General features: G+C 49.3%; 1 protein-coding gene across 1 annotated transcript in view; it reads left to right on the top strand.

Moving 5' to 3' along the window:
• The window catches only part of St14 (suppression of tumorigenicity 14), a 39253-nt gene extending 11994 nt beyond the window's left edge, over window positions 1–27259 (top strand). The window contains exons 2-19 of the mRNA XM_032909822.1: window positions 12067–12226; window positions 12522–12649; window positions 12829–12899; window positions 14119–14276; window positions 14463–14498; window positions 14734–14974; window positions 16747–16886; window positions 17508–17605; window positions 19226–19335; window positions 19449–19579; window positions 21995–22099; window positions 22483–22593; window positions 22697–22810; window positions 23079–23201; window positions 23850–24036; window positions 25552–25826; window positions 26157–26293; window positions 26616–27259. Of these exons, the coding sequence (XP_032765713.1) occupies window positions 12067–12226; window positions 12522–12649; window positions 12829–12899; window positions 14119–14276; window positions 14463–14498; window positions 14734–14974; window positions 16747–16886; window positions 17508–17605; window positions 19226–19335; window positions 19449–19579; window positions 21995–22099; window positions 22483–22593; window positions 22697–22810; window positions 23079–23201; window positions 23850–24036; window positions 25552–25826; window positions 26157–26293; window positions 26616–26777 (2487 nt within the window). The 3' untranslated portion in view covers window positions 26778–27259. The remainder of the gene's footprint in view (window positions 1–12066; window positions 12227–12521; window positions 12650–12828; window positions 12900–14118; window positions 14277–14462; window positions 14499–14733; window positions 14975–16746; window positions 16887–17507; window positions 17606–19225; window positions 19336–19448; window positions 19580–21994; window positions 22100–22482; window positions 22594–22696; window positions 22811–23078; window positions 23202–23849; window positions 24037–25551; window positions 25827–26156; window positions 26294–26615) is intronic.
• The last annotated feature ends 577 nt before the right edge of the window (window positions 27260–27836 follow it).

Genomic DNA, 27836 nt, shown 5'->3' with positions numbered 1-27836 from the left:
GCTGCCCATGTCCCCCAGGTTCAGCTCCTCCCGTCTAAACAACAAACCCGGGGTTCCATTTCAGGATCCATTCTCTATTCTGTGGACTGAGTTGGCCTTTTGGCTCTGTGGTCATTTCTGGGGACTCTGACCAGGATGCCCAGAGCTGGCTGGCAAGATTATGGGGATATCTTCAAAGGGCTGTAGCCTGTCTTCTTGCCTTGCCGACCACCCCAGTGCTCAGCCGTCTCTCTCACACTTTTGTTTCTTGCTTTGAGAATCACAGGAAGGCTGGAGAGATGGCTCAGAGGTTAAGAGCACTGACTGCTCTTCCAGAGGTCCTGAGAGTTCAGTTCCCAGCAACCACATGGTGGCTCACAACCATCTGTAATGGGATCTGATGCCCTCTTCTGGGTGTGTCTAAAGACGGTGACAGTGCACTCACTGTTTATATTTATTTATATAAAATAAATATTTAAAAAAAAAGAAAAATGGAAGAGAAAAAAGAGTCCCAGGAATATTTTACAGTTTTCAGTCCAGTAGTGGTGATATCACTGAATTGAAATCTGTCCCACCCGTTGAGCTGATACACTGAGTCACAGGTTACATAAGTGAACACTGTCTATCGAAAATCAGTGACAGTTGGCGGAGGCTCATGCATCCGCTACCATTGACTTAGTCGCAGATCTGAGCCACACACCTGTGTCCCCGAAACGATGACATCACCACCTCTGCCCCTTGACCTTGATCTCCAGCAGCAGAGACAGGCTTGCCCTTATCATGTGACTGCCCTTCACCCTCTCTGAGAGTCTGAGTAACCGCTTCACGTTTCCATGATTACCTCTGTCTTACCATCAGGTCACACCCAACTTATAAGACATCGAGTCTGGAGCGAAGGTTTTCGTTTTCTCCTGTGCTTTGGGCGGAATCTCTTTAGAATCTTGTGGAATGTGGTGAGGAATTGACAGGGAGTGAAAGAATTCACCCAGATCAGACCAGCATAGAAAAGTTTACAGAGCGTACTGCTATGATGTAACAGTGGGGGAAACACAGTAACAGAAGAAGCACCTGCCTTGGGCAGTTGGCTGCACTGGTTGGTAGCTTCAGTTTGAGAGCCATCCTGAAGCCCACCAACCACCACCGGACATGCAAATGAGGGCACTCGTGTTTGGTTGGATATTTGACTCGGGGAATTCTGGGTTTACAGGGCCGTGCAGGACCGTGGTTAGCCTGGTTGACCACTGTTAGTCTGACCAGTTCCCATTTCTCCTTTGGCACTGTTAAGGGTGCTCTGCCGACCAGACATACATTATTTAAATTCCCTGATAGGGACATTCCTTTCTGATCTCTAAGTGGTGATACCCTCTCTACAGTTAGTAGTATTGTTGTTTCTAAATATAAAATCACTTTCTAGTTAGTTTCTTTCTAACAGGGACCATGCTGTTAGATAGCAAATTCTTGCCTTGCCTTTCTGGATCAGGGATACTGTGAACCTCAGATAGGCTGTACCCTTATGATGAGTCTGAACCAGGAGAGGGAGCCTCTCAATGAGAGGATCCTGAGTGGATTTGAACAGTGTTGTTGGTTCAGCATTTAGCTTTCGGCCGCGTGTTGTTTCCTACATAATGGAGTAAGGTGGTTGCCAGGTTCTTGTCTACATAAGCAAATAAAATATACAAATAAGAATTTCATTTGTTGTTTGTTTTGAAAACGTCATTTCCAGAGAGATGGGTCATTTAGTAAAAGTGCCTGAGTTTGGATCCTCAGCACCTGTAGCTGCGTGGGAAGGAGAAGGGCGGATCTGCAGAGTTTGGTGGCCAGTGCAATGAGACAGGTGAGCCTTTGGTGATTTTTGTTTAAAAAAACAAGGTGAAAGTGATGAGGAAGACACCTGATGTCTTCTGGGATTCACTGAACATACATGTGCACCCACAGGTGTATGCACCTGCGTGCACACATGTACATACATAGACACATCACCCACTCCAAAGAAACTATTTCCTTCAGGGTTTCTGTACTCTTCGTTCCTGGTTTCTGGATCAGGCTACCTCTCACTCCAGGAAGTTGAATGGGAATAGATACTCTGAGGTCATGCTTGTAACCTGAGCCCAGGGCTTTCCCCTTTCCTGCCCCCAGGGTCTGTACTGGGTTACACACTTCAAGCCACTCAGTTCTCTTGTTTTCCTGGAAATTATCCTGTGCTCTTTTGTCTCAGTGCCCTGGGGCCATGTTATGTTTCTGGCTTCTCCGGGCCAGCACCAAACTGGAGCTTGTGGGTAGGAAGAGGCCACCATAGTTACGAGGCTTCTGTTTGTGGTAAGCAAGCAGCTGGCTTCGCAGCCCGGTGTTCTGTTTGTACACCTGCAGATATGTTTACATCTAAGGAGTAGAAGTAGACAGGACAGGTGTACTTTCTCTTCTGTTGTCTCTGGCTGTATAGAGATTGTGTGTGAATTACAGCAGGGTGTATAAGGCTCTCTGCCCACCTCTTCCTCCCCATTTGGTCCCTGACACTGGACTCTGGCGCCAAGCATACACTTGCCGGAAATCCTGCCTCTGGTGGGAAGAGCTTGGCTCTTACCCCAGTGTTTCAACTTTACCGTCTTTGAGACCTTGGTCCGGCCGCTCCCTCTCATTCAGCCTCAGTTTCCTCTTCAATAAATTGATGGAGTTATGTAAGAGGATCTGTCTTATGCCTGAAAATGGAGTCAGAAAGCTATGGTTATGTTAAAAAAAAAAAAAAAAGGACCAGGCAAGTTATCTAAATAATATCTCTCATGTCTTCATGTATGTAGGCGCACATGCACATGTGTGTGTGTGTGTGCGCGCACGCCCACATGGATGTGTGAGCACATTCATGTAAAGTTTCAGAGGTCGACCTCAGGTTTCTTCCTCAGTTTTTCTCCAACTTAAAGATTTATTTAGTCGCATGTGTGAGTGTTTTGTCTGCCTGCATAGATATGCGCTGTGTGCATGCAGCGCCTCTGGAGGCCAGAAGGGGGCACCAGCCCCGCCTGAAAGCGGAGTTAGAGAAGGTTGTGAGCCTCCTTATGGGTGCCAGAAACCAAACCTAGGTCTTCCTCAAGAGCGGCAGTGCTCTTCACCACTGGGCCATCTCTCTACCCTATTTTTCGAGACAGGTTCTTCCATTGAACCTGCAGCTCACCGAGCATCATCTTGTCTCCTCCCCAATGCTTTTGTGTGGATGCTGGGTTATCCAGACTGGGGTCCCCTTGCTTACACAGCAAGCACACTGTCCACTGGTCCTCCTCCCTGGCCCCCGTTTTTCATTCGTGAACATTATTAGACGACTGATGCGCATCCTATATTTAATAGAAAGAGAAAAGTAGAAGTGAGCTAAACAAAGAAAGTCGTATCCTGAAAAAGAGCAAGAAGATAGTGACTTCGGATGATTAACGAAAGGTGTGCAAGTTGCTGCTCTTCAAGGAATAAAATATTCTTGGAAACGAGATGCCTGACTTTTGGAACAAAACTTTGCCTTTATAATTAGCCCTGACGCCATACCCTGGGAGCCCTCCAGTTTTGCTCTCTTTCAAGGGCTTTGCATTTGCATATGAATTTCACATCCAGCCAGTTAGTGTCTTTAGAAGACACACTGGGATTTTGATCAGGGTTGTATTGAGTCATGAATACACTTGAGATCAGACACCTTATCGATATTGAGTCTTCCAGGCCGGCAACAGTACACATTGCCCGGCTCGCTTGTCTCTGGAGTTCCTCCCATTGACGTTCTGTATTTTCAGTGTGCACCTCTTGAATGTCCTTTGTCAGACTTGCCCCTGAGGAGTTTGTCTTTGGGAACTATTGTAACTGATAACTTTCACTATCACTTTCCAACTGCTCCTTGCTGAAATACAGAAATACAGTAGATTTTTTTTGTTGTTGTTGTTCACTGATCTTAATTCTGCAGCCTTCTTGCTAAATGATTTCAATAGCTTTTCTTTAAAAATTTTTAAATTACATTGATCAGTTGATGTGTGTGTGTGTGTGGGGGGGTGTGCGTGGCACAATGGTGTGTGGAGGTCAAAGGATCAAAGGACAGATTGTAAGAGTCAGGAATCAGTTCTCTCCTTTTATTATGTGGTTCTGGGGATAGAACTCAGGTGCTTGGTCTTGGCGGCAAAGAGCCTTTGCCTGCTGTGTCGTCCCAATGGCTCACAAACAGCTCGGTAATCATACGAGGACAGCCAGGTAGCCTGACAGAACCAATTAGTCTGGAAATGAAGCTATAGCTAATTGCATGAGCATTTGACAAAGGTGGCCCTGAGGAGAAATGATAGTTTGTCCATAAAAGATGATAGATTTATTGGAGATCTGTCCGAGAAATGAAAAGGACTTTATCCATACCTTACATCTCGAAAACAAAGACTCAGGGGAATTCTTGGGTATATAGGCCCAAATGGAAAACCTGAAACTGTAAAACTTCTAGAAGAAAATATAGGGGAAAATCCAAGCCACAGTCAGTAAAGGAAATATTTGACAAGTTGGTCATCCTCAAATAAAAAAAGACCCCAAACTTATCAAAGAACTTGCTAAGAAATTAAAACACAAGCCACAAGGGAGGAACGTCTTTGGGAAGTGTATGAAAAACTTGCATCTAGAATATATGGAATGAATTCTCAAGTCCAAGGACAGGAACATAAGGAGGGCATTAAAAGAATGGGTAGAAGATTCGAGAAAACACCTTCACCCAAGTTAAAACAGACAGCTGCGGCCTATGTGAAAAGTCGCTCGGCGTTCTCAACCATCAGAGACAGCCATTTAAAGCCACAGCGATAAACCACACGCATCTATGAAAATGCAGAGGACTGGCTGCCCTAGTTTGCTCTCCACTGCTGTGATAAACACCACAACCGAAAGACACCACAACCCAAAGCAATGTGGGCAGGAAGAGGGTTGGTTTACGAGTCCCTGTCGTGGTCTGTCATTGAAGGAAGTCGGAAAAAAGAGCTTGGCTTTTTATGGCCGAAAACCGCCTCCTAGCTTTCTCCTCATGGCTTGCTCAGCGTGCTTTCTTACACAACCCAAGACTACCTACCCATGGACAGCACCGCCCACAGTGGGCTGGGTCCACTCACATCAACCAGCAATCAAGAAAACGCCACACAGACATGCCACAGGATGGAGGCATTTTCTCAGCTGAGGGCCCCTCCTCCCAGATGGCTCTAGTTTGTGTCCAGTTGACATAAACCAAGCAGCCCGTTGGCCACACCAAGTACTAGGTAGGGTGTGAATATCTAGAATTTCCACAGCTGCTGATGAGAGTATAAATGGCACAACTGCGCCGTGAAACATTGGCGGCTCCTCAGTTCAACACGTGCCTGTCATATGGATGCATCATTCCACGGTTAGACCATCACCCTACAGAGATAGATGTGTATTCTACGCAAAGATTTCTTACAGGGCTTTGTCCCTACTGAGTAATTCCATTAACATAGTGTGGTGATTTGAATGTGTTGTCCTCTGTTTTCTCAGGGATTTCCACGAGTGGTCCTCAGTTGGGAGTACTGTTTTGAGAGGCTGAGGAGGTGGGGCCCTGCTGGAGTATGCCCCTAGGGGCTGGGCTTTGAGGTAGCAAAAGCCATGTGCCATTCCCAATTCGACCTCTCACTTTGCTTCCTGCTTTAAAGTTCTAGCTGCCATGCTTGCCTCTATACTGCTTCTCCGCCATGATGGTGATGGACTCCTCTTATCCCTCAGAAATCCGAATTAAACCCTTCCTTTTACAAGGCGCCTTGGTCATGTTGTTCTATGCTAGCAGTAGGAATGTAACTAGTACATGTTGAACTCTAGAAAGAACAAATGAATCTTGAGTGACAGGAAATAGTGGTTGCTTGGAGATGGGACAGGGAGTCAGGGAAGAACGGGAGAGAGGGCAGAAGCAAGCTTTTAAGGGTGGGGGCACATTCATTGTTTTGACTGTGATGTTGGTTTCACAAGTATAAATATATGTTTGTATTTGCTAGCTTTTCATTGCTGTGGCCAGACTACCTGACAGAAGCCAGCTCCTAATGATGAGCTTCTACCCATGTTGATAAGCTCCATCTATCAAAGGTCCCATAGTCTGTCATCTGGGGAGCAACCACTGAAAACACAAACCTGTGGAGGGGGGCACTTCAGATCCAACCATAACAATGCTCCAAACTAGAAGTTTTAAACAGGCACCATCGATTGTATGCCACGTGGCCTCAGTGACGTGTCTTAAACACTCAAAAGGCTTGCAGAGGTAAGCTTAGAATGCCCCCAGAAAAAGCTAAATGATGTAAAACGTAGGGAGGGAGAACAAGACAGAGGTGCCATGCACTCCACCATTGGTGTTCTGAAGTGTCATCACGATGTATTGAGTTATTTATACCTTTGTTTTTATCTTGCTCACCATTTGCGGGTCCTGTGAACTTGAAGACTTATCATATATCTTCAGATCTTCCTTGGACATGGCCTTTTGTCATTTCATTGGCAATGTGTTCTCTGCCAGCTCAGAATTGGATGCCAGCTTCCTTCCTCACTGTGGTGTTTTGAATAAAAATGCCCTCTATTGGCTAGGGTAGTTGAGTACTTGCTCACCGGTGAGTAGAATAGTTTGAACGGTGAGTAGAATAGTTTGAACGGTGAGTAGAATAGTTTGAACGGATTATAAGGATTAGGAGGTGTGGCCTTGCTGGAGGAAGTGTGTCACTGGAGGTGGGCTTTGAGGTTTCCAAAACACATGCCAGGTCGTCTCACACTCTCTGGGACTGTGGGTCTCAGCTCTCAGCTAATTCTCCAGCAACATGGTGCCCTGCCATGATGATAATGGACTAAGTCTCTGAAACTAAGCAAGGCCCCAATTGAATGTTTTCCTTTACAAGAGTTGCCTTGATCATGGCAACTTCACATGCCATGATCATGTTTCTTCACAGCAATAGAACAGTGACTAAGACACCCTCCTTTCCTTCTCTTTCCCTTCCTTCCTTCCTTCTCTTTCCCTTCCTTCTTTTCTTTCTTCCTTCCTTTCTTCCTTCCTTTCTTCTTCCCTTCCCAGGATGCTATGACTGTTGAGTGAGCATTGAACCACAGAGTCCCTAGGCCTAAGTGTTAAAGAAGATATGAATGAGACTAGGAAATGTTTTAGTTCAGAATCTCAAAATCTTTACTTTTGCTCGAGTAAAGAGACATCTATCCCTCCAGACCTCCATGGTGGATAGGAAGGATAGTTGGAGAAATTTAATCAGAGAACATTTGGACTTGAGGACACAGGTCAGAAGAGGCTATATCGAGGAATGGAAGAAGGAAGATGGATTTATTCCCCCACCTGCTCCCGAATGCCAGGGACCACGTATAAATCTAGTTAGGAGAATAGAACACTGTGTCTTCTTTGGAGCAATGAAACTGTACCATAGCATGATTAAGATACTGTTGGAAGTGCTCAGGAGAAAGTCTGACTAGACATTCGCATGCAGAAGTGTGTACAGCCTTTAGGATCTCACTCTGTAATGGGAACGGACAATGAAGGATCCTTGAGTGTTTGAAGAAAAACATCAATATAAGGAAATGGTACTCAAGAGAAATATAAAGAGAAAAGCATACTTCTGCAAAACAAATACAAGATACAATAAAAGAGAAATAAAAAACCTTATTAAAGTTTTGGCAGCAAACATGAACAATCTCAAAATAAAAGGTTAAAGAATGAGATAGCTAATACAGAGAAAAGATAAGAAAGGATTAATATAGTTAGGAAAAAGTAGGTCATAAAAAATGAAAGAACAGGAAGAAAATATCACAAGATATATCATAAGAAAGTTTCTTAGATTGAAACATGGAAATTTCCAAATTCAGAGGCCATATGGTACCTTCAGTGTAATGAAATTCCGAGCCAATTTAGGGTTCATTTTGATGTTTTTCAAAGAAAGACAAGCCATTAAATAAAAGATAACAGATTTATGCCCTCAGAAGCAAAATTAGAAACAGTGTTTTCAAAGTTCAAAAACGAAATGATTTTTAACCATATAATTCTATACCCATCCCAACTATCAACAAATATGAGTGTAGAAAAAAGTGTGTGTGAGTGTGTGTGTGTGTGTGTGTGTGTGTGTGTGTGTGTGTGTAATTTTTTAGAGATAGGGTCTCTCTATGAGGCCAGACTACTGTAGAATTCACTATGTAGACCAGGATGGCCTTGAGCTCAGAGGTCCACCTTCCTCTGCCTTCTGAGTGCTAGAATTAAAAGTGTGTCACACACACACACACACACACACACACACGAAATAAGAAATAAAAACTATATTTTAAACTATGTAAACTATCAAAACTTTTCCTTCTTAGAAAGCTTTTTTTAAAAAATAATTTATTTATTTATTAGATATAAGTATATTGTAGCTGTATTCACACATGCCAGAAAAGGGCATCTGATCTCACTACAGATGGTTGTGAGTCACCATGTGGTTGCTGGAATTTGAACTCAGGACCTCTGGAAGAGCAGTCAGTGCTCTTAACCGCTGAGCCATCTTTCCAGCTCCTTAGAAAGCTTTTAAAAGTGGAATAAGCTTCAGACAGAGTGACTCCATGATTGCAATCCCAGAACTCAGAGGCTGAGGTAGGAGAATCACTGAGTTCAAGCCTATCCAGGCTAAATAGTGAGTTACAGGTCAGCCTAGGCTATGGAGTTATGAACAACAACAACAACAACAACAACAACAACAACAACAACAACAACAAGAAAACCCAAATGAAAGTCGAATGAACAACAAGAGATGAAGACGGGATTTTAGGGAACAGAGGCTTCATAGCCAGACAAGGCAAAGGATGTTCTTAGGTCATGGAAGGACAGTTCCAACAGGTATAAGAAAGGACAGAGAGCACTGGGACAGGGTCTCACAGGGAGAAAACGAAGTGAGTTATTTGACCGACTTCATATGTGGAAGGTTGAGAATACAAGGTCTTAGCAATTACGTTCAAACTTGAGTGTATTGACATAAACAAATTATTATGTAGGAGAGAAAACAATAATGAGTGGAATAGTCTAGTGAAAAGACCAAGGCGATTTATGTATTCATTTATTCACTCATTTATGGTATGCATGTTTGGTCATTTTTTAAAAATTGTTTCTTTGGTTTGGGAGGGTCGTCTTGTTTTGAGACATGGTCTTGCTATGTATATGAGTAGTTCAGGCTGGCCTGCTGTTTTCTATGTAGTCCAGGTTTGCTTCAAACTGGCATTCCTACTGTCCCTTGCCTGCCGAGTGCTAGGGTTACAAATGTGCACCATTATCCCTTGTTGTATATAAGTTTTTAAAAAAGATTTATTTATTTCATGTCTATGAGTACACTGTCACTGTCTTCAGACAGGCAAGAAGAGGGCATTGGATCCCATTACAGATGGTTGTGGGTGCTGAGAATTGAACTCAGGACCTCTGGAAGAGCAGTCAGTGATCTTAACTGCCGAGCCATCTCTCCAGCCCATATATAATTCAACTTTGATTCTACAACCTTGGGAGGGTGGAGGGAAAGAAAGGAAGGGAGGACGTTATGATTTACATTATCAAGCATTACATTAGTAAATCGGGGCTCAGGTGGAGAGAGCACTTGCTGCTTTTCCTCTGTGTGTGTGTGTGTATTAAATGAATCTTAAAAAAAAAAAAGCTAGGGGGCTGGAGAGATGGCTCAGTGGATAAGAGCACTGACTGTTCTTCCAGAGGTCCTGAGTTCGATTCCCAGCAACGAAATGGTGGCTCACAACCATCTGTAATGGGGTCTGATGCTCCCTTCTGGTGTGTCTGAAAACAGCGACAGTATACTCACATATATAAAATAAATAAATATTAAAAAAAAAAAAAAAAGCTAGGCATGGTGTGTATGTTGCATGTAGTTTTAAGCTACCGCCTTTGCTCCCAGCTTCCCTTGAATCCTCTGACAAAACACACACACACACACACACACACACACACACACACACACACACACACACATTCACAGAGTTTATTCCTTTACAACTTGCCTTCTTGGCACAATTGCTGGGCACTGCTATCTCCTGACTAGAAAAGCATGCCCTTACCAATTTATTATCTCTGTCTCTCCACCTGCCCTAAACTTCAGTGGCTACCCCTTCCCCCCCCCCCCCAGCCCCTGTCAAACATCCCTGGCCACCTGTCTGTAGTTGTGGCCACAGGCCCCAACTCCCCCCAAGATCTCACATAGTTGCTGTGTTCTTCTCCCCTCCAAAGCATGGCAGAAACTCCTCTCTCCTTCCTTGTGTCTGCCTTTTCCTCCTAGGACCAGGAAGTCCCGCCCGTATCTTGCATCCAGGAATTCGCCCCTGGCCTTGTTTACTGACAAATCAAGAACCAACTGGGGAACAGGACCTTAGCGTTAGAACCACCCCCTCCGGGTGTATGCCTTTAATCCCATCTCCCAGGAGATGCAGAGACAGGGCTATCCCTGAGAATTCGAGGTCAGTGGGTTCTGTATAGTGATTTCTGAAGAAGTAGAATGAAATATTTGTAAGTGCCTGCCTCTGAGATGTACATCTGTGGGATCTATTGAGTACAAGCTTGAGACTTTGAAATATAAATAATTTCATTGTGGCAGGGGGTGGGGCCAATCATACCCATGTTAATACTGCGACAACGTGACACATCAAATGTTGGTTCGGGCAGTGGTTGAGCGTGAAGACTCTTGCTGCTCCGGGAGCTGAGAGTAAGAGGTGGATGAGTGCTTAGCTCTAAGATATTTAAACTGCTCTCCTCTAAGTCCCAAGACCCAGGAAACTGAGTTAGAGGGGCGTGAAAAACCTGTCAGAGCTGGAGGAGGCCTGCCAGGTACCATCTTTAGGCAAGGCATACTCATTGCAATCAGTGGGTCCCCACAGTCAACAGTCGGCAGTCGGGCATAGATGGAGGAGGGGCTGGGGCCCTACTTCTCATTCCTGAGCACACAGCCAACAGTTTCAGGGAAGGGAGAAGTCATTGTCTTCATTTGTATGCCCACTGGTGACTCCCAAGTGTCACACATGGCATTGGGTAAAGTAAATGGGTCACAAAAGGGAAAGTCCTACATCTGGGAATGAGACGGTAAGGAAGCAAAGGGAGATGGATGGGTGGGAGGCAGAAAAGAGAAGGCGTGGGAAGAACGTCATCAGACTGTATCCTATTCACTCGTGAAATTGTTGAAGAGCAGCCATTGAGATGGCCCAGCAGTTAAACGCCTTTGTCACCGAGCCTAACAACCTGAATGTCATCCCTGGAGCCCACCTGGTGGAAGTGGAAGAGCTGACCTCTGTTGTCTTCTGACCTTCACATCAGACAGACAGACAGACAGACACACACACACACTTGGAAAGAAGACATATTTGTTGTTGCAGCTTGACATACAGTACATGAATGACAGCAGATGTGCCTCAGAGACCTGAAACAGTTCTGCAGCTGAGGTAGTCAAGATGAGGCCATTGTTTCTTTGCAATATCAGGGATAAAGCTGTTAAGTAGGTTGGGCAGTTTCCGTCTTGCCCACAGGCTCCTGGCCCAGGTGACCAAGGGGAGTGCACTGGGTACAGTTGAGGCTGGCCTTAGAAGTCCCTGCAGGGGGTCCACGATGCCACTGGTGTTCCTGGGCTGTTTGCTCTGCCTATACCTGGCAGCCACTTATGCCAAAGACATTTTTCACAAGCCTAGGACCGGGTGCAGAGACTCCTGACATCTTGTTTGGTTTTATCTTGAGCTATACCGTGTAGCTCAGGCTGACTTCCAACTCCTTTTATAGCCGAAGCTGGTCTTGAACTCCTAATCCTCTGCCCTAATGTCCCAAGTCCGGGACTTGTAGAAATAGGACCGCCCACCTTGCTCTGGGTTCCGTTGAGCAGCGCATGCCCGCCAGCCCATGGGACATGGATAGAAATCCCTCCACTTCTTCCGCAGGGGTCGTGATTTGTATCTTGGGACAGGTGGTGGCCCTTGTGCATAGAGGCCCCGCACTCTTCGGTGAAGCCTCTTCTCCAGTGCGTAGACCTGGTTCCCCCAAGCTCACGAGTGTCGCTGAACTTGAGTGGGAAGCCATTGTGAAAGCGTTTCTGAGTCCTGGAACCTTTTTGCGTTTAGAACATGAATGGCTTTGAGGAGGGTGTGGAGTTCCTGCCTGTGAACAATGCCAAGCAGGTGGAGAAGCGAGGCCCCAGGCGCTGGGTGGTGATGGTGGCCGTAGTGTTCAGCTTCCTCTTGCTCTCGCTCATGGCCGGCTTGCTGGTGTGGCACTTCCATTGTGAGTACCGTGGCATCGGCGGGCGAAGTTCTCCCCCTTCCCTCAGTGGGCGGGCCAAAGGGCCACCTATGAAGGAGAGGAGGGGGTCAGGGATGAGGGGGGATGGGAGGAGAGGGATATGTGGGAAGGGTCCAGTGCACTGTCTCCCTCCCGGAGGCATTTCAGACCATGGCGGTGGATGATGGGGGCCTGGTCAGATCTGGCCCCTCTTGGCATTTGTCCCTCCCAGCTGAGGGCAGTGGGGTGGGCCTGGTGGAGTCATGTGATCACCACCATCATTCTTTACCTCTGGCAGACCGGAATGTGAGGATCCAAAAGGTCTTCAATGGCCATCTGAGGATCACGAATGAGAACTTTCTGGACGCGTATGAGAACTCCACCTCCACGGAGTTCATCAGCCTGGCCAGCCAGGTGAAGGAAGCGGTGAGTCTGCTACCAGGGGAAGTCCTTTGTCCTGCCTGCCCCAGCACAGTATCATGTACAAAGGACTCATCTCTGCTCCCAGATCCCTGGGCCGGGGATGGCGAGGGGCCTGGAAGCAGTCTAGGGAAGGGGCCGTGTCTGCTGTTTAGCCAGCTGTAAGCCTCGTCTTTCTCCCCCAGCTGAAGCTGATGTACAGTGAAGTCCCTGTCCTGGGCCCCTACCACAAGAAATCGACTGTAACTGCCTTCAGGTGGGTGCTGGAGGTTGGTGTGTGGTGTGGGCCTTGACTGCCCGGGAAGAGGGTCAGTGTGTCTGTCCTTTGTGCAAGCGACTTCTGTCTCCAAGGCAGGGATTGATGGTGCTGGCTGGGCAAAGTCCCCAAATACCATTTTCACAGGAGCTGTCCCATGCACTAAATTCATAAAGACATCGATTTTCCAAGTTTGGGTTTGATGGAATTGGGGTGTCCAGGAAGGCTGTGCGCAAACTTCATTTGCTTTCATTGGGGGTAGAATCCATCTCCTTACACATGTTGGGCAAACCACCAGTGAGCTACACTCCATTTCCCCGGCCCTCCATATTTGAGACATGCTTTCACTGTGTTACCTACATGGGCCTTGAACTTGTGGACTTGGGTGATCCCCTGCCTCAGCGTCCTGAATGCCTGGGTCTGTGGGCTTTAGTCACTGTGCCTGGTTCCCAGTGTACATGTGTGTGGTCCTGAGGGTTCACCACGGGACCTTACTGGTACTAGTAAGGTCCCAAGCACTCTGTGGCTGAGCCAACTTTTGCTCTTTTTGGAAAAATCACCTCCACAAGTTGCTCAGGCCACCCTCAGACTGGCTGTCCTCTTGGCTCAGTATCTGGAATTGGAGGTGTGCACTACCACACCCAGCTCCAAAGGTCTTTCATTTTGCTTGTTCAGTCGAAGCTTCCGTTAATTCAGGGTAGCAATCGGATTCTCATCGCTGTCTCAGGTCAGCAATCAGAGCCAGGAAGGTTCTACTGAGCATTGCGAGCTCAATCCTAGCCCAGGCTTCCTCCTCACACTTAAACTTGAGCTGGCCCCAGGATATGTCTGCTCAAGGTTTGAGACCAAGAGAGCAGAGGGCCAAGGGCTATGGTGGGTGGACAGCACATAGAACCCGAGGCAGGGCTAATGTCGCTCGGAGCAGCCTAAGCTGTCGTGTGTGTGTGTGTGTGTGTGTGTGTGTGTGTGTGTGTGTGTGTGTGTGTGTGGAGAGAGAGAGAGAGAGAGAGAGAGAGAGAGAGAGAGAGAGAGAGAGAGAGAGAGAGAGAGAGAGAGAGAGAAAGAGAGAGAGAGAGAGACAGAGAGAGACAGTGACAGAGAGAGAGACACGGTTACGTGTATGACTGTCATGTGTGTGTGTGTGTCTGTCTGTCTGTCGTATACAGTGTAGGACGACTCTGGAGCTCCCCATGTTCGTCTCTCCCCTGTCTCCCTGCAGTGAGGGCAGCGTCATTGCCTACTACTGGTCAGAGTTCAGCATCCCCCCACACCTGGAGGAAGAGGTTGATCGCGCCATGGCTGTGGAGCGAGTTGTCACACTGCCACCCCGAGCACGGGCACTGAAATCCTTTGTGCTGACCTCTGTGGTGGCCTTCCGTGAGTAAGGGGCAGACCAGGGTGGGACTGTGTGGGCCAGCCTGTAAAGGGGTGGGGCCGGGAGATCACAGGCCCAGGAGTCCTGGAGGACCCTGCTCACCGACTGGCACTTCCCTTCGGGTAATAAGGAGACAAGAGTAAGGAAACCGATTGTCTGGGTAAAACGTTTGCCTTCTTGTTCTTCAGCCATTGACCCCAGAATGCTCCAGAGGACTCAGGACAGTAAGTATCATGTTGACCTCCGGTGGAGAAGAAAGGTGTCTTGCTAGATGCCCCTTCAGCCATGGGGTCCCCAGAAGTCAGAGGGTACTGATGGACTTTTTCCCTTCCCCTCGGAAGCTCCCTTTCTTGTGTCTGCCTGAGCTTGCAGTGATTTGAGATGTATCTGGGGTGGAGCTAGGCCCCAGGGTGGGGCCTGTGGGGTTCATGGCTTCCTTCTGTCTTGTCTCTCCCACAGACAGCTGCAGTTTTGCCCTCCATGCCCGTGGCAGGACAGTGACGCGTTTCACTACCCCTGGCTTCCCTAACAGTCCCTACCCAGCTCATGCCCGCTGCCAGTGGGTCCTGCGGGGGGACGCGGACTCTGTGCTGAGCCTCACCTTCCGAAGTTTTGATGTCGCACCCTGTGATGGGCACGACAGTGACCTGGTCACAGTGTATGACAGCCTGAGCCCCATGGAGCCCCATGCTGTGGTGCGGTGAGTGTCCCGGAAAGCAGGGGAGGCTCTGGCTGAGGAGCCTGGCTCTGGCTGGGGTGAACCATTTCAACGGATTGTGGTGTAGGTTTGAGATAGAGTTGGTGACATTTGGCCACAGGCCACCGTGAAGTGGGCAGTGGAGGGCAGGCATGGTAGGCACCTACATGAGCTCCAGAGAGTGGGCAAGGAGATGCTTGGCTTTGTCGGTGTTAAAGGATGGTGTCCGTCCTGCAGAGAAGTGTGGGCTTCCCTAACTGCTGCTGGAAAGGCAGGACTAGGGTACAGCAGGTATGGCCAGGCCTGCAGTTCAGGAGACAATTCCCACCGAAAAGGTTTGTTACAGTTCCCAAGCAGATGGGACACGGTACAACACAGCTCAGCACAGCTCAGCTCACCTATGCATACGGAGCAACACCGGAAGCTCCAGGTCGGCTGGGAGGCGGAGGGAGTAAGGGAGACTGTGAAGATTCATTTAAGAAACGAAGCTGGGCTGGAGAGGTGGCTCAGTGGTTAAGAGCACTGACTGCTCTCTCAGAGGTCCTGAGTTCAATTCCCAGCAACCACATGGTGGCTCACAACTACCGTAATAAGATCTGATGCACTTTCTGAAGACAGCTACAGTGTACTTATATATAATAAATATTAAAGAAAAAGAAACGAAGGTAGCACGGGGAACAGGCCTCTAATCGGCTCAGTGGGACCGTCTCAGCAAACTATGGAGCCAGGGTTGCCCCTAGCTCTCTGCCTCTGGGCCCCACATGTGACAGCCTGGCGGGAAGGGTTTGGGGACTCTGATTGGCTGGCAGGCATCTGAAAGGGATTGGTTGGTACCAGGAAGGCAAAGTAGAGGCCGTGAGAGCATCAGAGTTACAGAAAATGAAGGTGTCATTAATATTCCTGTTGGGAGGGCTGGGGATAGTCCAAGGTGGGTGTCCCAGAAAGCCTGGAGGGAGCTGGTTACATTGTATCCACAATCAAGAAGCAGAGAGTGATGACTGTCTGGTATCGCCCCTCCATTTTGTACAGTCCAGGAAGTGGCATCACAGCCGTCCCGCCCCCACTGTCACATGTCCTTTGCACATCCAAAGGCCCACCTCCTGGGTGATTCTAGATTTTATCGGGTTGATAATTCTAATCATCAGGGGACCCCTCTTCTCCCACCGATAGGTTCGACCTGACTTGTGTGTGTGTGTGTGTGTGTGTGTGTGTGTGTGTGTGTGTGCATGGTTTTAGAAGGGGTTATACTGTATTAGCTTTCTTGTTTGTTTTTGCTTTTGAGACAGCAGCTCTCTATTTAGATGGATGGTTCTCACTCTGCAGCTTGCAGAAGGCACCCGATGCCCCATCTGTGCTGTAGCCACTAAAATAATTAATATTGATTAAATTTATACCTGATAAATCATTTAGATCAATAAAATAGAGGTTTTAGCTTGGCATGGTGGGTGCGTGCCTACGACTCCAGACTCTGGAGACTGAGGCAGAAGGATGAGAATTTGAGGCTAACCCGGGCACTATGCGAAGAGACCTGTTTCCCAAAATGGTCTTACTTGGTAGCACAGGCTAGCCTTGAACTCAAAACCTTCATACCGCCCATTGCTGGGGCTTCAGGTGTGCACCACCATGACTCTGTTACTGAAAGCCTTTCCACCTTGCCCTTGTGTGTTCAGGTCCAGGTTAGGAGTGGGGTCCTCTGACCTCTCTACTTGGGAGCTAAGCTGCGTGTGAAAGGTCTAGTTCATCTCTGTCACTAACTCTGTCTCTCTGCCTTGCAGGCTGTGTGGCACCTTCTCGCCCTCCTACAACCTGACTTTCCTCTCCTCCCAGAACGTCTTCCTCGTTACGCTGATAACCAACACTGACCGGCGACATCCTGGCTTTGAGGCCACTTTCTTCCAGCTGCCCAAGATGAGCAGTAAGAATGGGTGTGCTCTGAGGCTGCAGGCAGGGGGCAGGCCTTAGAGGAATTCCTGGACCCAGGGGGCTGGCAGACTGGCCCTTCTGTGGATAGGCTGGAAACTGAAACCAATGGGCATTTTGCCTTCTTTTTAAAATTTTTTTAATTTTTTTGTGGGTTTCTCAGTGTGTAGCTCTGGCTGTCCTGGAGCTCAGTAGCAGGAAGAGGCTACCACAACTCACAGAGATCTGCCTGTCTCTGGGATTAGAGGCACGCACCTCCATGCCCAGCTAAGGGACCACTTCCTTTTTTAAGTTCTATTTATTTCTACGTGCATCGGTGTCTGCTCGAGGGTGCCAGATCCTCTGGAACTGGAGTTGTAGACAGTTGTGAGCCACCATGTGGTTGCTGGGAATTGAACTCAGGTCCTCTGGAAGAGCAGCCAGTGCTCTCAATCGCTGAGCCATCTCTCCAGCCCCAAGGGACCTTAAAAAGCAATTGGCTTTAAGCACTTGCCAAAGTACAGTGTGAAGACAGGTGGTGAGAAGCTCGAGTTCTCCCCAGGCTGTACAACTCTTCTCACACCGTGTGGCTGAGGAGGTCCTTAAATCTCCCGCTCTCTCCTCTCCTTCCTCTTAGGCTGTGGCGGCCTTTTGAGTGAAGCCCAAGGGACGTTTAGCAGCCCCTACTATCCAGGCCATTACCCGCCCAACATCAACTGCACTTGGAATATCAAGGTAGGAGGGGGTGGCGGTGAGTGCCACAGGACTTGAGGAAAAGCAGGAGGGGAAGATGACGTTAGCGACCCAAAGAGCCACGTTAAGGGGACCCACAAGACTAGGCTAGCTGCCAGCCACATCCAGACTCACGCCCTAGCTCTTTGGTTGGGAACGGAGAGGATGTGGGCTACTTCCTTGTCGTCTCTGCGTCTGCTTGCTGCTGGGTAGAGTGAGGCTGAGGCTCTAAGAGGTGTTGTCAGGACGACCTCTCAGAAAGCGAGAAGAGAGCAAGCCCTCGCATAGCGGCAGTGCCTCTGGGTGCCGCTCGCATCCTCCAATCGGAGGTCTTTCTTTAAAGATGCTGAGACACTATCCTAGCCTTTCAAAGTAATGGAGTACAAATCCCCCACTCATTCATTTCCAAGTTGCAGGTACCCGCGGAAAGTGTCAGGCGGAGGACTCCAGGAATAAACAGGGGCGGGAAGAATGTGTCCAGTTGCCCACGCTCAGTGTTCTGCTTGACTCTTAGTTCCTTAATACCCTTCGGGCTGTCACACTCACCGTGTGTATCCCAGGGCTTGCATTCAAGGAACTCTTACTTAATAATGGACCCCAAATAATAGCTCTTTTGGATAAACCACAGAAAAGCTAGAGAGTCCTTCCTGCGGGTGAAAAATGTAAAATTTTGGTATCACGATTATCGTGATAAAACCGCTATGTTGAGGGTATTAAGACTTGTAGACCATTGTGTTAGTGAAATAAGCCGGGCACAAGAAAGACAAGGGTCTCATGACATCACTCATAGATGGAATCCCCAAAGGTTGGCCTCTTAGAAATCGAGAGAGTAATGGTTACCAGAGAGGTTGGGGGAGTAGGGAAAAGGGGTGGGAGAAGCAGATTAAGGATTGGGGGGATGATGGTCAGTTAGACAGGAGCCAGGCGCTCTACCGTGTATCACAGAGGGACTGACTAGAGGTCCCGGTAACTACTGTAGACCTCAAAAAGCCAGAGGAAAGTCTTTACTATTTAAAAAAAAAAAAGAATGTTTGAGGAGGTAAACATATTTAATCTGATTTAAGTATTAGGCAGTAATAATGTATATAATTTTATCATCATTATGCCAGTTAAAATAATTAAAACTTAAAAACAGGAGAGCAGGGCTGGAGAGATGGCTCAGTGGTTAAGAGCACTGACTGTTCTTCCAGAGGTCCTGAGTTCAAATCCCAGCAGCCACATGGTGGCTCACAACCATTTGTAGTGGGATCTGATGCCCTCTTCTGGTGTGGCTGGAGACAGCTACAGTGTACGTGTAATAAATAAATAAATCTTTAAAAAAAATAAAACCAGGCCCCTGGGTTCGGTCCCCAGCTCTGAAAAAAAGAACAACAACAACAACAAAAAAAAATAACAATAACAAAAACCCCCAAAAATTCTGAAAAAAAAAAGAAAAAAGAAAATTAAAAAAAAATTTAAAAAATAAAACCAGGCCAGCCGTTTATCATATCTATGTATGTATATATGTAAGAGAAGTCATGGTGTGCATGGGGTTCGTTCAGGACCCCATTCCCCTCCCGTGACTATCCCTTGTGTTAAGAAGTACCAAAGAGGCCAGGGTCCCCATAGCATCTCTCTGTGCAGGTGCCCAACAACCGGAACGTGAAAGTGCGCTTCAAACTCTTCTATCTGGTGGACCCCAACGTACCAGTGGGACGCTGCACCAAGGACTATGTGGAGATCAACGGGGAGAAGTGAGCCCCTAGGGGTGCAGCCACCATCCTGGATGTTGGGAGGGCTGGTCCCAGGCACCCCCAGTTGTCTGGTTGCCAACTGAACGTCCCTCAGCCTCACTCTTGCCCTCTAGGTTCTGCGGGGAGAGGTCCCAGTTTGTGGTGAGCAGCAACAGCAGCAAGATTACGGTCCACTTCCATTCCGATCACTCGTACACGGACACCGGGTTCCTGGCTGAGTATCTCTCCTACGACTCCAATGACCGTGAGTGATTGCGACTGCTGATGGCGGGCGGTTGGCGGGATTGGCGCAGGAAGTACTCTCTGCTCTGTTCTGTCCTACGCTGTGCTTCCTCCGAGAGGACGGAGAGTCAGATGCACCTCACTGCGGTAGCTTTAGAGGAAAGCAAGTCTGTTTACTCCAAAAAAAGGCTGGGCTAGGGGTATTGCTCTGTGTTAAGAGCGGTTGCGAGCCTCTGGGTTCGATCCGCAGCACGAGAACCAGAGAATGAGAGCAAACGCTGGTACATCCTGTGCTTCTCGGGGCTGCTTCCCACGGTGCTACAAAGGAGCCCTAGGACCCTTCTTACCAACTTCCTGGGGCCACAGTGACTTTGGTAATCTGTGCTTCCCCTGAGAATCTATTAGCATTTTAGGATTAATTTGGAGTGTTGAGACATTAGAAAACACTATTAGCTACGTGAACAGCAATTCGTTGGCCTACAGAGCACTGATTGAGTCCCATATCTAAAATGCGTGGGACTAGACGTGTGGTGGACTTCAGGTTTAAACATTTCAGCACGTACATCGTGGGTCTTGGAAATAGGACCCAAGTCTAAACGTGGAATCTGGGGCTGCGGAGAAAGCTGAGATGGTAGAGGTCTTGCTGCCTAGCATGAGGACCTGCGTTTGGATCATCAACACCCACACAGAAACTGGGTTGTGTGCCCATAACTCAAAGCCGGGGAGGCAGACACGGGAGCCTGCTTGCTAACCAGTATAGCTGAATCGATGTGCTCCAGGCTCAACAAGAAAGCCTGAACGCCCCCCCCCCCAATAAAAAGGTGGAACAGGATTGAGGAAGACCTTACATTGCCTTCCTGCCTCTGTGTTCACAGACGGATATGCACCCATAGGCACAGGAATATGTTCACGTGTGGCGCACACACACACACACACACACACACACACACAATGAAGCTCAGTGCTCAGTTTTTTCCTTGGGCCTCATCAGAGCATCACATCAGCACACCTGTGTTTTCTCTGGTCACATGAGGTCACATGGGGTCACATGAGGTCAGATATGTGCCTTCCCACCTGTGGCATCATGTCAGCTCTGAAAAAACCTCAAGTTCTGCGGCCTTCTGGGCCTGGGTGTTTTGTCTGAGGGATGTTCAACGTGCAGGTTTTAATTTCAACCCTGTATCATGGAATAACCCTTTGGAAGGCATTTTAAGTACTGAAAGTCACGTTTAATTTAAAATGTAACTGCAGGGGCTGGAGAGATTGTAAGGGCCTCAGAGTTGGATCAGGACACCCCAAGACCAAGTTCTCATACCAAAGGGGATTTATTTGCCCCAGAGAGATAAAGGGCAGGGAGTAAGGACAAGGACAGCTGATAGAGGATGAGGAAGAAGGGAACATGGGAGAAGGGGAAGGGATATTTGCCCCAGAGGGACAAAGGGCTGTCCCTGGACTGAGAGGAGACAGATGTAGCCCATAGGCAAATGGTGGTTTATAAAGGTCCAAGGGGAAAAACCCAAGTTAGGAAGAGGTGTTTAATTTTAATTGGCCATATTAATTAGGTGAGCCAAAGAGGGCTTTTGAGTGCTAGACTTCAATACTTTTATAGCTGGACCTTGTGGTCAGCCTCAGGAAGAGGAAGTAGCCCAGTGAGGGAATAGACCTTTGGAGCTAGCTTTAGGAATGTAACGGTTTTTAGCAACGGAGAAGGAAAGGGGTAAAAGGGCAAAAACCTGTCTTCAGGGTCCGCCATGCTCAGGCCTGTCTGTGTTTGTCCTCCTCTGGCCTGTTAGAGCCCCCTCAGAGACGGCTTAGTGATTAAGAGCACGTGTTGGACCCAGGTATGGTTCCCAGCACTCACAAGGTGGTTGGTTAACAAGCACCTGTTAACTCCAGTTTCAGAGGATATGCCGCCCTCTTCTGGCCTCCATGGGCACTGCATGCAGTTAGAGCATAGCCATGAATGCAGGCAAAACGAACAAACCTAAAATGAAAACCAATAAACCTTAAAAACGCAATGCAACTGGCTAGCTTCCAAAAGCCTTTCTGGATGACCAGATAGCGCTAATGTCAGAATGTACTCGTGACTGAAGTTGTGTTTGTGCGGGGTCAGTGACAACTGCTCTGTTCTCCACCCAAGGAATAATTGTCAGGTTTCTCCCAGTTTCGGGAACTTCAGATCAAGCGTTAGCGTGAAGGAAATGCTGATGTCCTTTTCACTTGGCTAGGACATCAGGATGCACGGCTCTGTGTCCCCCTCGGCTGTACTCAGTGCAGTCCGTGGTCAGTGCCACCCACCTGCTGCTACCCATTCTGGCTGCTGATACAAAAGTTCCCCTTGTCAGATTTGACTCTCAGTGTCTACATCTGCTTGCTGGCTGCTAGGGAAAGAGGGGGCAGGCATGGATTTCATCCCTCTCTCTCTACACCCCTACAGCGTGCCCAGGGATGTTCATGTGCAAGACTGGACGGTGCATCCGCAAGGACTTGCGCTGCGACGGCTGGGCCGACTGCCCGGACTACAGTGATGAGCGTCACTGCCGTGAGTCCTGCTGTAGCCTGCCCCAGCCCCCTCTTTCTCGCACTGTGCCCTGTCCCCTCCTTCCTCCTCCTACTCTCTCCTACCCTTTTCTTGTCCAATGGCATGACCTTCTCCTTCCCTGGTTTTGCACTGTCCATCCTGGCAAAAAGACACAAGGCAATGAGACCCTGGTCTCATCCTTTTGTCCCCCTGCCTCCCTGCCTCCCTGCCTCCCTGCCTCCCTGCGTCCCCCCCCCATGCCATTGGAAATCTTGGTTAGCAGTCACGTGTCTGTCAGCACTGACAGCTAGTGGTACAGAGCAGCTCAGACAGCATCTCTGGCAATGGTGACTGCCCAGGCTGCCCCCGGGAGCCTCCAACTGACTCTGGCTCTCCCATTATAGGATGCAACGCCACCCACCAGTTCACGTGCAAGAACCAGTTCTGCAAGCCCCTCTTCTGGGTCTGTGACAGTGTCAACGACTGTGGGGATGGCAGTGATGAGGAGGGCTGCAGTGAGTATCTTGGGGTCAGGGGCTGCTATGGTTTCCCCAGTGCCTGTTCGGCCCAGTGAGTTAGGGCATTGCTGGAGGTTGCTAAGGATCTGCGTCTCCATAGGTTGTCCTGCCGGGAGTTTCAGGTGTTCCAATGGGAAGTGTCTCCCTCAGAGCCAGCAGTGTAATGGGAAGGACGACTGTGGAGATGGGTCTGACGAGGCCTCATGTGACAATGGTAAGACCCAGTCCTGGCTGCTCTCCCATGGGGGGAAGGTCACTCTTCCCACTAAAACCACACCCTAAGGTAGGAGCAGGTCTCAGGCCCTACGGAGTGTTCGCAGAGATTATCAACCCAAGTTTCCTGTGTATTAAGCCTGGGGAGAATCTTCCAGAAGGTAGAGGACCTGTAGCAGGGCTGAAAGGACAGTGGACACGGGTGTGACGAACGGGGCCAGCAAGGTGGATGGTGGCGACATAACATGTCCGTCCTCTCCCATAAACAGTGAATGTCGTCTCTTGCACCAAATATACCTACCGCTGCCAAAATGGCCTCTGTCTGAACAAGGGCAACCCTGAGTGTGATGGGAAGAAGGACTGCAGCGATGGCTCGGATGAGAAAAACTGTGGTAAGCTGGGCAGCTGTGCATGGTGGGCCGGGTGTTTATGGTGCATGGCGGGCCGGGGTGTTTACTGTGCAAGGTACGCAACTGGGAGAGCAGCCAGGGCTGGAGATCTTACCAGAATCTCACTCACGCAGCCTGGTATCCACTCAGAGAGCACATCTGTCTGGAGGAAAGGAAGGCTTCGCCACTTGGCACAAACACACAGCATGTCAGCACCTCGGGGACATAGCTGACATACTGGTTGCTCCATAGACAGACAGATAGCCATGGGCAAGTGGCTTGGAGGAGAAAGAGCCCAGCTGCCCAAGCTTCATCCTCACCCGCCCGTGCCTTAAGCCTGTGTGTCCTAGGAGAGCTGGCTGGATGCCTTCAGGTTTCTCCGTGCACTGTGCTCTGAGCTGTATCCCTTAGCAAATGGTAGCACATCAAGCCTGAGAAAGCAGCAGGTGTCTAGGATGTACTCGTGCAGTATAGCATGGGGTAGGGAGAGGGGGATGGAGGAGGACGGGAGATCTGTGAGAGATAGGGACACTCTGGCGCTAGTGTTGCTGTGCACACCCAGTGGAGATCCCTGAGCCGAGTCTCCCCGTGCATAAGGAACGCCCCTTCGATGTTGAGTGGCTGCACTTTGGTTCTCTGTCCCCTCTCCAGACTGTGGGCTGCGATCCTTTACCAAACAGGCTCGAGTGGTTGGTGGCACGAATGCGGACGAGGGCGAGTGGCCCTGGCAGGTGAGCCTCCACGCTCTGGGCCAGGGCCACTTGTGTGGGGCCTCGCTCATCTCTCCTGACTGGCTGGTCTCTGCAGCTCATTGCTTTCAGGATGAGAAAATTTTCAAGTAAGTATCCAGGTGTGCAGTGAGGTGTCCTGTGTCTGAATTCTTGCCAGATAAGTTGGCACCAGAGCAGGGTGATAGAGGAGTGGGCATCCCAGATAGGACTTTCTACATAGCTCGGGTTGTTTTGGTACTCAGTATGTAGACCAGGCTGGCCCGGAACTCACAGAGAGCTACCTGCCTCTTGCCTTTCCAGTGCTGGGACTGAGGGCCACCCCTCGACAGTTCTGTATCTGCCCCTACTTTACAGGTACTGCTTGGAGAGAAGAGGGCATTTGTCTAGGTTTGCACAGCTCGGTGGTAGAGCCTGACTCGAGCCCAGGCATCGACTCCAAAGCCTACTTGGTTACTTCCTGCTTTTCATGGCTCCTTGGGATTGGTCAATGAGGAGCCTTGATTCAGTCTAAGCTCACAGTTGGCTCTGGGGCAGGTTATTCCCTCTCTAGGCCCTGACGATGTGAGTTCTCACATGTGAGTCGGGAGAGCTAAAGGTGATAATTTACCTGTGGCCCAGCACCGTATGTAGCACACAGTAGATCTGTGTCTACAGGGAGGGCTCAAATTGGTCTCTCAGGACAAGGCAGGCAGGTGCCAGAGCCTTCGAGGTCAGAGAAGTAGCAGGAACAGGTAGGTAGGTTTGAGGCTGGGGCTACCCGTGCCTGACCCCAGGCTCTCTGGCCATTGGCCACAGGGGTCTAAGAGGAGACAGACGCGGGGGAATTTCCTAATACTTGTCCATCCTTTGAAGGAAGGTCTGGTTTTCCTGTCAGCAGCAGCACACTCTTCTGCAATAGGGGGAATGTGAACCCTTCCCCCATGGCCATCCTTTTGCATAGAGGAGACTTCCAGCAGGAAGTGGAATCGGCCCATTTCCACATTTAGTTTTATCTCCGAAACCATCCCTTTGTGCTTCATGCCTGCTCACCCCAACTCCCACCCTGCGGGGTTTGGCTGGCAAAACTGTAGCTGAGTTCAAGGCCGTGCTTCGCTCTCTCCTACCTCCTGTGCTGCGTTTGTCACCATCCTGTCCTCTGTGGGATGCTCTGATTGGTTCTCACGTCTCTCCTCTCTGGTACACTCTGAACTTGACACAGGCCCTAGAGCTTTTCTCGGAAGTCATAGATGTCCATTCATGATTGAGTGAGTGAGTGAATGAACAAACAGGTGGATGAGTAATCAGAAATAAATAGATATGAGAATAAAGATAGAATAGAAGGACATTAGAAAGAGCCTTGGGCTGCAGCCCTGGGCCAGTGGTTAAGAGAGCATACTTCTAGAGGACCAGAGTTGAATTCCTAGCATCCATATTGGGTGATTCACAACTGCCTATGACACCAGGTCGGGGGGATCTGACACCTCTTACTAGTAAGAGAGCTGCCCTCTGCCTCCTGTTCCGTGGCAGCTGCCTTAAGTATGGTGGGTAGCCTTCTCAGTCTTTGTGAGAACTTAGAGCATTGCCTGAGGGGTCATAGCCACCCACGGATTTGTGACTGCTCTGCCTCCTGTATGCCGTCCCAGGTACTCAGACCACACCATGTGGATAGCCTTCCTCGGTCTGCTGGACCAGAGCAAGCGCAGTGCCTCTGGGGTGCAGGAGCACAAGCTCAAACGTATCATCACCCACCCTTCCTTCAATGACTTTACCTTCGACTATGACATTGCCTTGCTGGAGCTGGAGAAGCCGGCAGAGTACAGCACTGTCGTTCGCCCCATCTGCCTGCCTGATAATACCCATGTCTTTCCTGCCGGCAAAGCCATCTGGGTCACAGGCTGGGGCCACACGAAAGAAGGAGGTGAGTTTCAGGCCGGACCAAGACCTGCAGAGGGTTTCTGTGGGATTTTCGATGTTCTGACATTTTCCGTCCAAGATATACCTTGCTGTATATCTGACCCATCAGCAGCCGCCATGCTGTGCAGTCTGGTTACTTTTAATTGCTACACAGTATCCTGCCATCTGTTGTCAGCTACTGACCTATTTATCTGTCAGCCGCAGGCTCTTGGGTTATTTCCTAACATTGCTTGTAAACATGACCAGTGGGGAGTATCTCCAGTGAGTTTTCCCCATGTAGACTGGCCTGTCCCAGGAGCTGCCTGCCTCAGTCCCTGGCTTACTGTCCCCACAGGCACTGGAGCACTGATCCTGCAAAAGGGAGAGATCCGGGTCATCAACCAGACCACCTGTGAGGAACTCTTGCCGCAGCAGATCACCCCACGAATGATGTGTGTGGGTTTCCTCAGTGGGGGTGTGGACTCCTGCCAGGTGCGTGGCCTTACAAGGGAGAGGCAGATCTGGAAGGGGAGGGATCTTAAAAGGCTGGGGAAAGGCCGGACCTGGGAGAGGAAGGGCAGTGCAGAATGCAAAGGGAAAGGGGCGGGGCTAGGGAAAGAGAAAGGCGGGGCGGGGGAAGGGGAGAAGGAAGCTAACAAGGCTGGAGCTGGGGATAGGAGGGGCTGGGGAGAGCCTGGGCAGGGGTAAGCAGGAGTCAAGGGGAGGTCAAGCTGCTGGGAGAGACCAGTTTAGCTGAGGCAGCTACTAAGAGTTTAGGTAAAGGCCTCATGCACAGGATTCGTTTTTTGCGCAGGGTGACTCCGGTGGCCCCTTGTCCAGTGTGGAGAAAGATGGGCGAATCTTCCAGGCTGGTGTGGTGAGCTGGGGTGAAGGCTGCGCTCAGAGGAACAAGCCAGGCGTGTACACAAGGATCCCTGAAGTTCGGGACTGGATCAAAGAGCAAACTGGGGTATAGAAGCATGGACAGACAACCCACCATGAACTCGCACAGGGATGCCCCCCACGAGTACCTGGATACAGCAGAGGATCGCTGAGGACATTTGTGCTGTGGCCTCTCCCCCACATCCCAGACTGTGAACTGCTTCCCTAGGACTCAGAATCCTTCCCTGAGCTTCCAAAGTGGGACCCCTCAGGAGTTGGCCAGAGATCTTCTGTGCTGGTGGCCCAGCCCGGGGTGGGGCAAGGATTTGATGGCAGCCTTCCCCTCTAACCCTGAACTGGGTAAAGACGATGCTTTCCTGGAGAACTGCTTCCAGACTCTAAAGGAAAACTATCGTCGCGCTCCTGGGGGCCCTATGGGCAGAGGGGCTGCAGGGTCTTTTCAGGAAGCTCCAGCCCTAGGAACCCCAGAAAAGAGTGGCACCTATGGCTGAGTTTGTTTTGCTGGTGCCAGGGGTTGGTATTTGAGAATAAAACATTTTATTTCTTTTTAGGTAATTTTGTTTTTCTTGCTATACTTCTATTACACCCCCCATCCCTTCTATAAATAGTTCCCTTTGCACTAAACTGGGACTAAATTTCCCTAGCATAGACTCTGTTGCAATATTGGGTGCAGACCCCAGGGCCTTGTCTCCCCTAGGCCAAGGGCCGTCTGTCCTTGGTTACAACAGGTGCTCACTTTTAAGCCAGGGCCCAGACTGTGACAGATGTTTGGTCAGGAGGGAGTTTGGGGAAGAGGAATCATGTAGAGAGAGGGCCCCATGACTGTCCCAGCCTGGCCCTACCTGGGGAGAGAGGACAGGCTGTGGTAGTCATGGTGACATGTCAGAGGAAGGGGAAGGTGCAAAGTGTTGTGCTTTCAGTGCAGAGGTGGTTATACGGCTGTGTGCACGCACATGCATGCATACACGGTACGCATGGACACAGGGTCCAGCATGGGGGTGGGTGGATGAGTTCCAGTTGGGGGAACCGATGCTACATTAGCAATGGCTGCCTAGACCTCCTCTGCCGTCCTTTTTTTTTTTTTTTTTTAAAGATTTATTTATTTCATGTATGTGAGTACACTGCAGCTGTC

Source organism: Rattus rattus, chromosome 8, assembly GCF_011064425.1.
Source record: "Rattus rattus isolate New Zealand chromosome 8, Rrattus_CSIRO_v1, whole genome shotgun sequence".
Taxonomy (NCBI): Eukaryota; Metazoa; Chordata; class Mammalia; order Rodentia; family Muridae; genus Rattus; species Rattus rattus.
The sequence above is the reverse complement of the archived record's forward strand: the minus strand, read 5'-3'. Positions and strand labels throughout refer to the sequence as shown.